General features: G+C 43.4%; 1 protein-coding gene across 3 annotated transcripts in view; it reads left to right on the top strand.

Annotated features, from left to right (window-relative positions):
* COG5 (component of oligomeric golgi complex 5) overlaps window positions 1-14353 on the top strand; it is a 308198-nt gene that overhangs the window by 265041 nt on the left and 28804 nt on the right. For all 3 annotated transcript variants that reach the window (XM_045030137.1, XM_045030118.1, XM_045030126.1), the window contains 3 exons: window positions 1273-1335; window positions 2148-2251; window positions 5050-5287. In XM_045030137.1, coding sequence (XP_044886072.1) covers window positions 1273-1335; window positions 2148-2251; window positions 5050-5287 — 405 coding nt within the window. The remainder of the gene's footprint in view (window positions 1-1272; window positions 1336-2147; window positions 2252-5049; window positions 5288-14353) is intronic.

The raw sequence follows: 14353 nt of genomic DNA, 5'->3' as shown, positions 1-14353 counted from the left end.
CTTTTGCCGCCCAAAGCAAAAAAAAAAAAAAAAAAAGATGGCCAGAATGCCACCCATGAAAATGTGCCACCCCAAGCATGTGCTTGGTTTGCTGGTGCCTACATACAGAGAGCATGAAAAGGTGGGAGTTGTCTTACCAACTCTGAGAGGCCAATTAAGTATGAGAAAAAAACTTTTGAAGTGATAATCAAGATAGCCCATTATAGACAGTTTGATAAGAAGTGTGAGAATACTTACAAGGGGAGATAGATTCAATGTTTGTAATGGCTCAGCCATTCTTAACTGTGAATTTAATGGTCAATACACTATTTTAAATGAGATAAATATAACATGTTGATAACTGTAAGGAAATTGGTGGGGTGTTTCCAGGTTTGATCCTTGACATCTAGTCCAAATGCTACTGTAGCTGGGATTTGAGCAATTATTTCAAGTGTAGGATTTTAACTTACAAGGAATTTCTACTATTATTTACAGCTGCACAGCTCTCCATAAACCCCACGCACATGAGTAGGAGAACCAGACCATTTACCTTTTATCATTTTGTGTGTCTCTTACTTCAAGCTGCAAATCTTGGAAATTAGAGATTTCAAAATGAATATTTGGCATAAGGAAAAATTAAAGGCCTATCCAGATGTTGTTGAACTGATGGGAATTGGACTTTTGGCTTCAGTAGGAACTGAGTGCGGCTTCATTGCATATCAAGAAAGCAAAATGACGGATAATGAATTCAGGTGTATTTAAATGTCAGTGTTCTCCATACCATGTCAACCATAATTATTCTGGAGCATTGGCAAATATAGATGCTTCATTTTGGACCAAATTGGGTATTGTTTTTGTTTTTAATACAGTAGATTTTTCGTAGTTTAAAAGTGTTGTGACTGGATAACTATGCAGTGACAAGCTGGCATTTGCATCTTCAGATTGCCCTTGAAAAGTAGATGCTGCATTTCAAAAATCCCTCCCTGGAATCAGAATGTTTTTGTTAAAATATTATTTTGTCACTATGATTTACCAGCTGAACTTTTTGGGCTGCAAAGTGCTGTTAAACACTGTAAGAAGGACAAAAGTATTTTTTGACAAAGTGGTTTCATATTGTGGAATTTTTTAACTTTTAAAATCTTGTCCATCTATAACACATTTGTTCGTTATTTATAAATATGGCCAACTTTTGTTTCAGTAATAGCTAAAAATGTTTTCAGTCCAAACAAAATTCTGGGGTCATTAATCATTCACTAAGCTTTGACTATTTTAATAGTTGTTTACATATTTTAGGTAGTTTCCAGCCAGAGTTCATTCCCGGCAGCTGCTGAACAAACTATAGCTACAGCCTTAAAGGTAATTGAATGTCAACATGCTATAAAGTTAGATTGAATGTTTGTTGTATTTGCCATACTTCCAATGGGCACTGTAACTTAACTTGTGAGTTTTGTCTTGTTCTGGCATTTTTTGTCAATATGGACCTTACTTTCTGGCCAAAATATGCATTAATTTCAAATTCTCTGTAATTTGTACTTCCTCTAACTATTTGTGGATGAGTAGGCTATTTTGATTTAAGAAGTATTTGTATTTGAGAGTTCTGATAGTCTGATGATGCTTGGAACCCATACATCTGCTTTGAGAATAAATGTAATTCCCTACAATCTTCACTCAACAAGCACTGGATCCTCCACTCCCTCTTTCCTCACCAGTTTGGTGCTTTTGTCTCTCGGGGTGATTAGTAACCTTGTACATCTGGGTTTCTGTGGTGATGGCTGTCTGGACCCATCCCTCTATATTCCCTGTCTTGAGTGATGATGACAAGTAGAGGACAGGAGGCATGCCTACAGCAGGAGAGGATACTAGGCTTACGTGTGTGCATTAAAATATGTATCTTTATATACAGGGGATGTCAATGTGCACCGCCACTGTGAAATAAAGTAGTAATAGTAAAGTGGCCTTTATTTCTCTACCTTACTGAAATGGTTGAACAAATTAAATGTTGTAAGACTTCCATTTTCCTTTCCTTTAAATGTTTCCAGTATGGAATAAAAGGGCACCTGTAACATAAAGGAGGCAAATGTCTGTATTAAATTTATCTTAAATTTTGGTGGTGGTCAGTATATGTACTTTTTGTTCATTACTGATTTCGTCCTCTCACTTTATTTTAGACAATCTATGATCTCATGGGTAGTGCTGTGCAACCCCTACTGAACTCGGTAGGAGACTCAGTGGAGGCTATTATCATCACTATGCATCAGGAAGATTTTTCTGGGTAATCAGCCACTATCTTCATAATATGGCATTGTCTTGGTGAAGTATATTGTATATGCATAATATACTGTTAATACCACAGTGACCTTTGCAACAGGATCACTTGTCTGGAAGCTCATGATACTTGATTGTCTTTTTGCACCGAAGGCAGCAACATGGCTGGCCATTGAACTGAGTGGCCAAAATCATATCACACTTGCCTTTGTCCTTTTATTTTGGTTATCTTAAAGTAAAATTTGTCAAAAAATTTCAGTTTTTTTAAGTAAGAAGAGCTTTATTCAAAACCAATGTTTTTGTGAACAGTTTTGTTTTTCAGAAAAAACTTTGTGGCTTTTTTATCTAAAATTTTCGTAGACATTTTTATCTACATTATAAACTCTGAAATGGTTATCAAAATGTGTTTAGTGAAAATGGATTTTGGTAAATAAAATATTCTGATAATTGTTTTCAATAACATTTTCTGTAAGGTTTTAGATTAAAATTCCCATTAAAAAATTAAGTGAAATTTTTTTAAAAAATAATGATGGGGGTCAGTTTTGAGCCTTATAAAATGAAAACAGCTGCAAAATTTAAAAAAAATTTGCATTTTCATTTTTTGACCACTTGTATTACAAAATGTATAAGCAAAGTAAGCAGTCATGGAATAAGAGGGAAGGTCCTCTAATGGATCGTAACTGGTTAAAAGGCAGGAAGCAAAGGGTAGGACTAAATGGTCAGTTTTTACAATGGAGAGAGGTAAATAGCGGTGTCCCCCAGTCATCTGAACTGGGACCAGTGCTGTTCAACATAGTTATAAATTATCTGGAAAACGTAGTAAACAGCGAGGTGACAAAGTATGCAGATGATACAAAAGTATTCAAGATAGTTAAGTTCAAAGCAGACTGTGAAGAGTTACAAAGGGATCTCACAAAATTGGGTGATTGGGCAACAAATGACAGATGACATTCAGTGCTGATAAATGCAAAGTAAAGCTTATAGGAAAACATAATCCCACCTATACATACAAAATGATGGGGTCTAAATTAGCTGTTACCACTCAAGAAAGATCTTGTAATCATTGTGGATAGTTCTCTGAAAACATCTGCTCAATATGCAGTCAGTCAAAAAAACTAACAAAGTTTGGAACCAATAAGAATGGAATAGATAATAAGACAGTAAATATCATAAATCCATGGTACACCCACACCTTGAATACTGCATGGAGTTCTGATTGTCCTGTCTCAAAAAAGTTATATTAGAAATGGAAAAGTACAGAGAAGGGCAACAAAAATGATCAAGGGTGTGGAACAGCTTCTGTATGAGGAGAGAGAAAAAGACTGAGACTTTTCAGCTTGGAAAAGAGATGACAGAGGGGGGATATGATAGATGTCTGTAAAACGATGAATGGTGTGGAGAAATGAATACAAAGTATTATTTACTCCTTTACTCCATTCACATACCAGAAGTCACCTAATGAAATAAATAGGCATTAGGTTTAAAACAAACAAAAGGAAGTACTTCTTCACACACTACACAGTCAACCTGTGGAACTCACTGCCAGGGGATGTTGTGAAGGCCAAAATTATAACTGGATTCAAAAAAGAATTAGATAAATTTCTGGAGGATAGGTCCATCGATGGTTGGTTGCCAAGATGGTCAGAGTTGCAACCCCATGCTTTGGGTAACCTTAAGCCTTTGATTATCAGATGCTGGACAGAGAATAGATGACTTGAAGGTTGCCCTGTTCTGTTCATTCCCTTTGAACCATCTGGCACTGGCCAATGTTGGCACTGGGCTAGATGGGCCATTGGTCTGACCCAGTATGACCATTCTTAGGAGGAGGTTGATTTTGAATAGACTCTCTTGGTTTGGAAAGCCCTTCATGAAGAGAGACGTAGCTATATTTGAGGCCTGCTATGAGAGCCTGGTCCTGGTGGGTATGTGCACTCTGTCACCATTTATCTTTATCCACAGACACAAGTAATGGTGAGCCATAGTGGGTGTTATTTGCTTCCCCTGCACATCTTGCTACAGTTCATCCATTCTCCTTTCTTAAAAAAATAAATAAAATAAATCTGTTGAAAACAGTATATTTTCAAAGATGTTTTTCCCTTTTGCTTTTCCACTTGGCTTTTACAATATTTTTACCTGCTGCAACCTTTTCCTGCTGCTGACATTAGCACACACTCTCTGGTTTGATCTTTTGATTCAGACTGTGGACTAAATCTTGCAGGATGTTATGTGCCCTCAACTCCCATTGACGTCTGGGAGGGCTCTACAGCCTGGCTATAATTCAAAGAGAAAGAGATCGATTACTGATTACCATGTCCTATATCTTGCAGGGCTCTGTTTCTTCACTGATTAGAAGAGAGTGCCTATAATCCTGGGTGTGGGACTTGAACAATCTAAGAGACTAATTCTGTGCAGAGATTGGGCTTGGAACAGACTGCACTAGTAACCTTGTGAGATGTAGCTTGATATTATGTGATCTATTAGAATATTATACAAACAGCTGGGACACTTAAATTTGGGAGCTGGATTTAGAGCTTTAAACTCCAGGCTGATGGAGGGCCTGCAAGCTGGATAGGAGGGGGTGGTTTCCTCTATCTTGTGATGGTAGCAATGGTAGATCAAGAGATCTTTTAGACTGCAGTCCCAAAGGGATTTACACACTCCTTTGTTCCAAGCAGAAATAGGATGCAGAAATTCATGCCACCAAAGGAAAATTACTACATGGGATAAGAAGAAAATTAAAAAGAAACGAATAATTTTTAGTTGTATTATAAAAATGGATTTAGCATCTTTTTTCATTTTTGGCAGATCATTATCCAGCTCAGGAAAACCAGATGTCCCTTGTTCTCTTTACATGAAGGAACTACAGGGCTTCATAGCAAGAGTCATGAGCGACTACTTCAGACACTTCGAGTGTTTCGACTTTGTCTTTGACAACACAGAAGCCATTGCTCAGAGAGCAATTGAACTTTTTATTCGCAATGCCAGTCTACTGAGACCCCTTGGTGAAGGTGGGAAAATGCGACTTGCTGCTGACTTTGCACAGGTAGACTTAACCAGGGCTGGCTTCCATTTTGTTTGTTTCCCTCTTTTAATGGAAACATGTAGATACTTGGTAAATATGCACTTTTGTTTTTCCTTTGCAGCTGCCTGTTGTCTATACAACTTAGTTGGGTCTGCAAGATTTCATCCTGTGAGAAACTGAATCTTGAGAAATTTATCCTCTAAATAATTAATGAGGTCCGTTCTCATCATAAGGCAAATTCAGTAAAGCCCTATACCTTCCTGTCAAATTATTGGTGCATTGAAATTCATCAGCATTTTGAAACCTTTTAATACAGAACAATAGTCTTCAGTGCTAGATCCATCGTTTGCTACCACTCCCCCCACGCCACCTCCCTGTAAGATGGTTTTCCTTTCTTAATTGCTTTGTCGCACAGTGCCAGCACTGATTATGGTCATGAACTGACCTACTTTGCAGTGTAGCATACAAATAAACATAAACAGAGTGTGAAAGGCCTGCACCTTGCTGTGAATACTGAAAGAATTACAGTGTTGGTCTGAGGTTCTGCTGGTGACATAGTTCATTTCTCTGTTTCATATTTTTTGCCTTAACTTATATTGGACTGGTGAACTAAGCACAATCAAGTAGATAATTCCAGTTTCCAGTGAACTACTTCCTATTTTCAGATGAAAGCATCTTAATAGTAATACAGTGCAGAGTGAGCCTGTTAAGGAACGTAACACAAATATTGAGCACTTTGATTCTAGATCAGTTTCAGGGTATTCGTCCTTATTTTCAAAGCTCTAAGGAGCAGCTTAAGATCCAAACATTTCAGAGACAGGCTCTGCCTCTAGCTGCATTCAACAGGGGCCTTGGCTGACATAGCTGAGGGTCAAATCCAAGAAGGTTGGTGACAGAGCGTTTCATATAGAGCCCTTAGTTGTGGAATTGGCTACTATTAGGGAACAGGTGGGACCCAGGTCTTGTGGCCTTCAAGGCTCATTGCTTCATCAAGCTAAACTGTGTAATGGCCCCAGCCACATGCCACTGAATAAACCACCTGGATTCACCGACTAGTTTGTAGCATCACAATCCTTCAGCAAGAAAGTTAATGTGAGATTTTTCCATTTACTTCAGTGGGAGCAGGAAAGGGGCCAGAATGACCTAAAATGTGGGGTGAGGAGGACAATTGATTCCTTCTCCTGCATAAATATTGATGTATTTCTTAAATTCAGTATTTATATCTGATGTTACAGTATAGAGTGCCATATATATATATATATATATAATTATGAAAATACCCCGTTCCTTTATCTTTCTAAATGCATCTTTTTTATCAATCAGGTTACAGTAAGAGTTGCCTCGTATCTAAAAGGCAGTGGTATGTTGTTACCTCAGTGTGAGGGGGTTTACACACTGTCTCTCACTGTGTTATCTGTACTTACTGAATGTGCACTGGAATGAGTTCTCTGATATCTATGCTTTTGTGCTGCAGGAGAAGATTTTAAACTAGACCTACAATTGCTTGGTTCTGAGTCCTTCCTCTTTCCCTGTCTAGCTGCCTTGTGTTCCCTTCCTCTCCTCTTTTCTCCCCCTTACCTCCTCTCCCTGTTTAAGTTGTACATGTAACCAGAAATAGCTGGATGCTGGTCATAGGCTGGGCCTCCCCTGCCGCTGCTCTTAGCTGCTGTTCAGCTTTTCTGGTGGCAGCACTTCCAACCCAGCTAGCGAGGAGGCCTGGCAGGGGAGATCTGATATACTGGGCCATAGAAAATTTTGTGTAAAAATAAAATGCTTGGTGCAATGATACTCTAGTATGGATCTCTCCCTTCTGTTAGCATTGCAAGCAGGGGGGGAAGATCAGCCCTACCACCTATCAGCAGTCAGTTCAAGTCCTCCAGTATATATGTCACTAGTGAACTGAGAACCTCTATACAATCCCCACAATGCCACATAAAATTGTTGTGTTATAAAATTGTGTATTATGGATGCTCTCTGGCACTTTGGCTAATTGTGTGACATGCTGGCCGATATACTCATGAGCACTTTCAACATGAAATGTTCTGTAACTTGTGTGCTTCTGAACATCATTTAACAGAACACTCAAGATGCATCTTAATGCTTAAAAATATTTGCAATGCTGCAGGATTATTGTCCTATATTGTACCACTTATTGGAATTCCTATGATTTAAAAGTGTGACAGCATTCAAGGGTTGAATTTGCCTGCAATTCATGCTGACTTAGAACTTTTATAGAAGCCATCTGCACAAGATCCAAGAATGGGACTACTGTTAACTTAAGTACTGTTCATTTCTGGACCAACATATTTGGTTAAGGTGGAGTTTTTGAAAAAATAAAAATCATTCACTACCATGGATGCGCTGCTAAGCTTTCCTTTCACTTTTAGAACTAGTTAAATTGGAAGTGGTTTTTCTGGGGTCAGTCGAGCCCTCTTAGATGACATTTTCTTGACATTTATATTTCCAATGAGGTATCAGCTGGGCACTGGAGAACCTTTTGACCTGCTCATTACTAAGAGTTTTGTTACTTTGTAACAAAACCAAGGCCACTTGGGTTACAGTGACCTCCATGGATCTTAGACACACTGAGATTCAAAAATATGCTTTAGAATCATACATTGCCCTTTATATGGCATGCAACTGTAAATGATTGATAGAGACAGTACAGCAGAGAACAAAATTTAAACATTATACATTCTGAATTTATTTCGAAGGAACAAGGATTCCTCAATATTTTGGCATAGAAATTGATAGTCTGCTGAGATAAAGTCCTAAACTCATAAGGAATAATGTAGACATTAATGAGAATAAAAATAACAATTGCACAGACACAAACTAGGCTAAAAATTGCAAGGGCCATCAGTCCTCATGCTACACAACATAAACTGATCACCAGATGGAGTCAGACAAAATTTTCCTTCCCTTTAGGGTATAATATAACAACAGTTAAGTGCTATGTATGTATACATGGTGAAGCATTTACAAGAGACCACACTTGTTAGACAGCCATCCCAAACATAGTGGTTACAATTGTTTTCCACCATTATTGTCGCAACCAATTTTTCTTGGTCCCTTTATGATTCATTGTAGTTATAGTTCTATAAATCTTCTATTTATTGTGCAGTTTTTGTTTGTTTTATTGTATTTCTAATTCTTGTCCAGTGCTCCAAGGGTTGCTACAGGGCATCATGAACTCTGCTGACATTCTCTATATTCTGTATCTTGTCCCATGGAACATTTTGATTTGGTTGAACCAGTATTTTCTGATGGAAAATGTTCTAATGGAAAAATTTCAACCAATGCTAGTTTTAAACCTTCTGAAGCATCTAGTGATATTACTCCATTTTGCTAAGATTTCTTTACAATTTTGTGAAAGTCTGCACATTTAGTAGCTCAAATGAAGCTGGAGTTTATTGATATTATGGAATTATACTCATTGTAGATAGGAGACAAGGAGCAGTATTTATTTTTAAGATCACTTTGCAGCCCATAAAGAGGATTTGACTAGATTCGCAATGTTTAAGAGATTATTTTAAGGATTAAATCAGTGTGGAAGGAGACTCTGTTAATAAGATTAAAGACCAATTTTAAGTTGTGACCGGTTATTTGGTAATTTAAACTAGAGTTGCAGGAATTGCGTGTAGGTGAAAGTCCAAGGGGACTATTAGTTTGTGGGGGTTGCATCTTGTTTAGTAAAGTTCATTCTTGCATCTAGTAAATCCTAATTTGGCACTGTGGTGGGATATATAGAAACCACATGCTGGGCCCAAAGGGCTTAACAGGCAGTATTGAGTCCAGGTAGGCTTGCTCCTACAGGTCTGATGAGCATGCTGCAGCTGGAGGAGTGGGTTAAAAGGAGCTCAGAAGCCCAGGAAAGGGATGGTGGACAGGCTGCAGGAGAGAAGAATCCTCCTTCATGAAGTCAGACAGAAAGTGGACCCTCAGAGAGGACTGCATAGTGGGTAAGGCCCCTAGGCAGTGCCTTCTCTGGCCTCCTTCCACTTTGAGAACCAGCAGGTCTTGCAGGCCCTGCTCATTTGGACTTTGTGAAACTATTCACTGTTTGGACTATAGGGTCCAAGTCCCAAACTGAAGGAGCACATAAATGGGGAGTAGCAGGGTGGCAGATTTAGGTTGTCTATGGGGAGGAACCTGTTGGGTTTACTTCCTACAGTGTGTTGACCTGGGATCCAGTGGAGAGAGAGGGACCAGGTCCCCCTACCACACCCTACTAAAGGGCAAAGGCCTAGATGCAGTGAGGAAGCCCAAATGCTCCTGGCCTGGAACAGGAACCAGGCACCACTACCATCCCCTCTGACAGTGAAACAAGGGGTTGGAGGGCAGGTGCACTAATCACTAGGCCACCTGGCCCTCCAAGCACCCTATCACAGACACTAGAAATGATGGGGATGCACTGTGATCTTCGTAGCCAATTATTCTAAAGGAGAATTGAATAATAGGAGGACAGTATGGTCCCTCTCTTTAGTAAAATAATCAAATAAAAAGATGGTGTCTGTTGCATAAAAGAAATGATTATTGCAAGGTCAGTGCTAGTAAATACTAGTACAACCGAGATACTTTTTTTGTACTGGTTAGCCTGTGTGGGGTGGGAAATGGGTACACTGAAAGACACTTAACCTTTCTGTGCCCAATTTAGCTGTAAAATGGTTATTTATTAGTATATTTAGTTATATCACATGACTGGTGAGGCTTAATTAACATTTTTAAAGAGATTTAAGATCTTCAGATCAAAAGGGGCCAGATGAGTGCAAAGTATTTTTATTTATGCAAGAAATCCTTCCTTGCTAGTCTCTTATGATGGAAGCTAAGGAGCCATTAAGCTTTAATCAGGGTTGCTGTGCAGAAAGGCAAAAACTAGTTGGACTAAAGTATACTTAATGTTTGACGCTCTCTCTCGCTAGAAGAAGGAAATTATTTTTAGTATGCAATATCTTGGAGGTGTTTCACAGCTGAAAAATTTACTTTAAAAACTTATTGTTTTAGAATTGTTATGTGGTGGAGAAATTCAATTCTACATTCCTTCATGGTCAGCTTTTTTCATATAATTTAGAGTTCTTCTTCGAGCGATGGTCCCTATCTGTATTTCAAACGTGGGTGCACATCCATGCCATGCGCTGGAGCTGGAAGTTTTTCAGCAGCAGTGTCTTTTGACCTGCATGGTCACCTTACATCACTACATGCTCCCTGTGAGGTTATAAGAGGCTGTGCGGAGCAACGTGCCCTCAGTCTTCCTCTTACCACGTGGTCGGAGTTAGAATCCTCTCTTTGCGCTTGTAGCCTCTACAAGAATGACTGTCCATTGAAGATAGTTAGTTATTCCTGCTTCTCTTTTCTTATTCCTGTAAATAAATTAGTTAGTGTATATAGTAGCTCCATATGAGGCCTCCCCTGATCCCTTTGGGGGATTATGCCCTGCATCCCAGGGTTCAAGAACTGCACTTTATGCCCTCGCTCATTGTCCATGAGCGACGAGCACATGCGTTGTCTCTACTGCCTGGGCAAGATGTACCTTGTCGCCCGCTGTGATATCTGCAAGTCCTACTCATCAAGGACCTGTGACGCTTGACTTCTGCACCTCTGCAAGTTCCTCATGGCAGAGGCATTCCGGCCTCATGTGGAGTCTCATCCCGAGCCATCAGTGCCAACAATTCACTGTCCCTCACCAGCGGTGAGTGCTCCACCCTTGGCTTCATGCCTGGATCCATCAGCACTGCCAAGATGTGAGAAGGCACGCAGGGAGAGCTGGGGAAAAATTGGTGGGTGCTCTGGAGCCACCGGCGGCAGCCAAGCTCTGCCCCCCCCAGCTCACCTCCGCCTCCTCCCCTGAGCACGCCGTCCCCGCTTCTCCTCCCAGCACTTGCCACCGTGAAACAGCTGTTTTGCGGCGTAACAAGCTGTGGGAGGGAGGGCAGAGGAGCGGGAACGCGGCTTGCTCAGGGGAAGAGGCGGGGCCGGGGTGGGGATTTGGGGAAGGAGTCCAATAGGTTCAGGGAAGGGTGGAGTTGGGGCAGGGACTTTGGGGAATAGGGGTGGGGTAGGGCTGGAGTTGGGCTGGGAGTGAGGGGGCATGAGCACGACCCGCCACCACCAGTTGCACTACCACTTGCACTGATGACTCTGCCACTTCCAGAGTCTTCTTCAGACTTGGAAATTCTTCTCAGCAGAAGAGGATCCTTCTCCCCAGTCTCCTGGCATAGTGCGGACTCCTGGGCATGCCCACCTTTTATGATTCCCTACACTCCAGGCCTGTCTGAGTGGTACTCTTATCCTTGGGGCCCTAGTACTATCAGGACCCAGCCTCGTGGCACCACTGGCCTGCATGGGACCCTTATTGCCAGCCATACCCCAGCCCCTCCACTGGCCAGTCGGTGACCTAATATCAGCCCGCCCCAGCCCCTCCACCAGCACCGATCACCTTGGACCCAGAAGAGGATCTGAAGCTTGACCCGGCACCGCCTGTACCACTGGTCTTGACGGCAGCCTCCTCCTCCCTGGACAAGGCCCCAGTCCCACCAACCGTCTCACCATCTGACAACCATCACCAGTACCAGGAGCTGCTACGGAGGGTGGCGCTCGACCAGGACTAACCCTGACCAGCTGCTGGATGTTCTCCAGCCTTGGGGACCGAAGCAGATAGCTCTGCCCATTCATAATGCCATTCTGCAACCCACACGCACAGTATGGCACACGCTGGCATCCTGCACCCCTACACCCAAGAAGGCAGAATGCAGGTACTTCATGCTGGCTAAGGGGGCTGACTTTCTGTTCTCCCACACATGCACCCCGGCCTCACTGATCATGCACACAGCCATGGAATGGGCACACCAGCACTCCTCACTTCCACCCCCCACCCCTCAATAAGGTGGCAAAGTTATGCCAGGCTGGCAGAGTACTTGGAGAACATCCCGCAGGCAAGTGGCAGTGGTTCTAGGCCCTGCTGGACGAGGGCTGCCTGACGGCCAAGGTCAGCCTCCAGGCTGTGGTAGATACAACGAACACATTCTTCCTCTCCCTGGCCATGGGGGTGGTGATGGAATGAGAAGTGTGGCTCCAGTTGTTTGGTTTTCTTAGGGAGGTCCAATCTACCTTCCAAGGCCTCCCCTTCAGTGAGGATAAGCTGTTCTCCACGGAAATGGCCGAAGCCCTACACTCCCTGAAAGACGCATGGGCAACCCTCTGGCCCCTTGGGATCTACATCCTCACCCCCGACACTGGAAACCTAAGACACAGTTCTGGCCACGCTCCTACTTGCCATACCAACCCACCTATACCAGGTACCAAGAGATGGCCTGCTAGTGCCCACAATCCCAGCACCCATGACCATTGGTCACCGCCACCTCCATTGCCATGCCTTGCCACCAGCAGAAGACCCAATTTTGATGTGATGGTTGAGAGCTGTGAACCCCCCAGCTCACTGACTGCAGCCCCCTGTGCCACCTTCAGGGGCCGTCTTGCCCTATTCAGCTGCCATTGGGGCAAGATCACCATAGATTGATAGGTATGGGAGCTCATATGACACAGCTACTCAATAGAATCACCTTCCCCTCTCACCAGGTCTCCCCCCAAACTCTCTTCGGGGACCCCCACCCATGACACCCTCCTTCAACACGAGGCTGATACCCTCCTCAGGAAGGGTGCTATCGAACCCATGCCCGCCTCTTCATCAGCAGGGCCTTCTACTCCCCATACTTTCTCATCCTGAAGGACAGAGGCCTCTACCCTATCCTCAATCTCTGCTTACTCAATACTTTCATCAGAAAGATCAAGATCCATATGATGACACTAGCATCCATCATTCCCTCCCTCCCCCAGGGGGTGTGGTTGCAGTGGTTCACAGACCTCAACATGAAAGATGCATACTTCCATTTCGACATCCACCTGGCCCGCTGCAAATTCCTCCACTTCTGCATGGGTGACAACCACTATCAATTCAGGGTCCCCCACAATCTTCCCCAAGGTCTTTGCGGTCGTAGCAGCCCAACTCTGCCGGGGAAGGGCACTTTGTTTGCTGATGGTTCCATCCCTCACCTAGGCGGCAATAGCAGTCATAGCCCTCCGCTCACTTCTTGCCTCACTGGTCATCTGTGTCAATGAGGAGAAATCTGTGCTCCTCCCGACACAGACAATCCACTTAAACAAAGCATGCCTGGACTTGGTCGAAGCGCGAGCCTTCTTCCCAGCAGATTTCTTTGTCACTCTCACGACCCTCATGAAGACCCTGTGCCACACCCCGCACATGCAGGATGTCTCTGTCTTCTTGGCCACATGGTGGCCTGCACCTATGTGACATCACATGCACACCTCCGTATGCATTGCCTGCAACTGTGGCTCCTCTTGGTCTGCGAGCCCCACATTGCACACCTGGGCTCATCCTTAATCATTCCCAGCTGGCTCCATGTCTCACTTACTTGGTGGACCAATTCTACCAACATGCTCCGAAGCATCCCGTTCGCTACCCCCATCCCCAGAGCCACCCTCACCACAGATGCCTCTCTGGCAGGGTGGGGCACACACTTGGTCAGCTTCACTGCACAGGGGAAGTGGACTCCCAGGCGGGCGCTTATGCACATCAACACACTGGAGCTGCATGTGGTCCACTGGGCCTCCCATGCATTCCTTCCTCTGCTGCGCGACCAACATGTCCATATCCTCTTGTGCAACACCACCGCCGTGATGTACATAAACAGACAGGGTGGCACCAGATCCCGGAACTGGTGTCTCTGCCACATCGTGCCCTATGCGATGTACCTCCCGAGGGTGCAGAACTCCATGGCAGACTCACTCAGCAGGTACCTGGTACCTCAATCACAATTGAGAACTCCACGACCCTATCCTCTGCTCCATCTGCTGGGCCCAGGGCACCCCCGCTCTGGGACCTCTTTGCTACCCATGCAAACCGCAATTCCCCCTCTACTACTCCAGGGGTCAGGACTCCGAGGGCAATGCCCTCCTTCTTGTATGGCGGGACAGCCTTTGGTATGCTTTTCCCCCAGTTCCCCTCCTTCCCCCGGTCCTCCACAAGATCTACTAAGACTGATCCAGGGTCATCCTGATAGCTCTACATTG

The sequence above is a fragment of the Mauremys mutica genome, chromosome 1, assembly GCF_020497125.1.
Source record: "Mauremys mutica isolate MM-2020 ecotype Southern chromosome 1, ASM2049712v1, whole genome shotgun sequence".
NCBI classification, from domain to species: domain Eukaryota; kingdom Metazoa; phylum Chordata; order Testudines; family Geoemydidae; genus Mauremys; species Mauremys mutica.
This window is presented reverse-complemented; position numbering and strand designations above follow the sequence as displayed.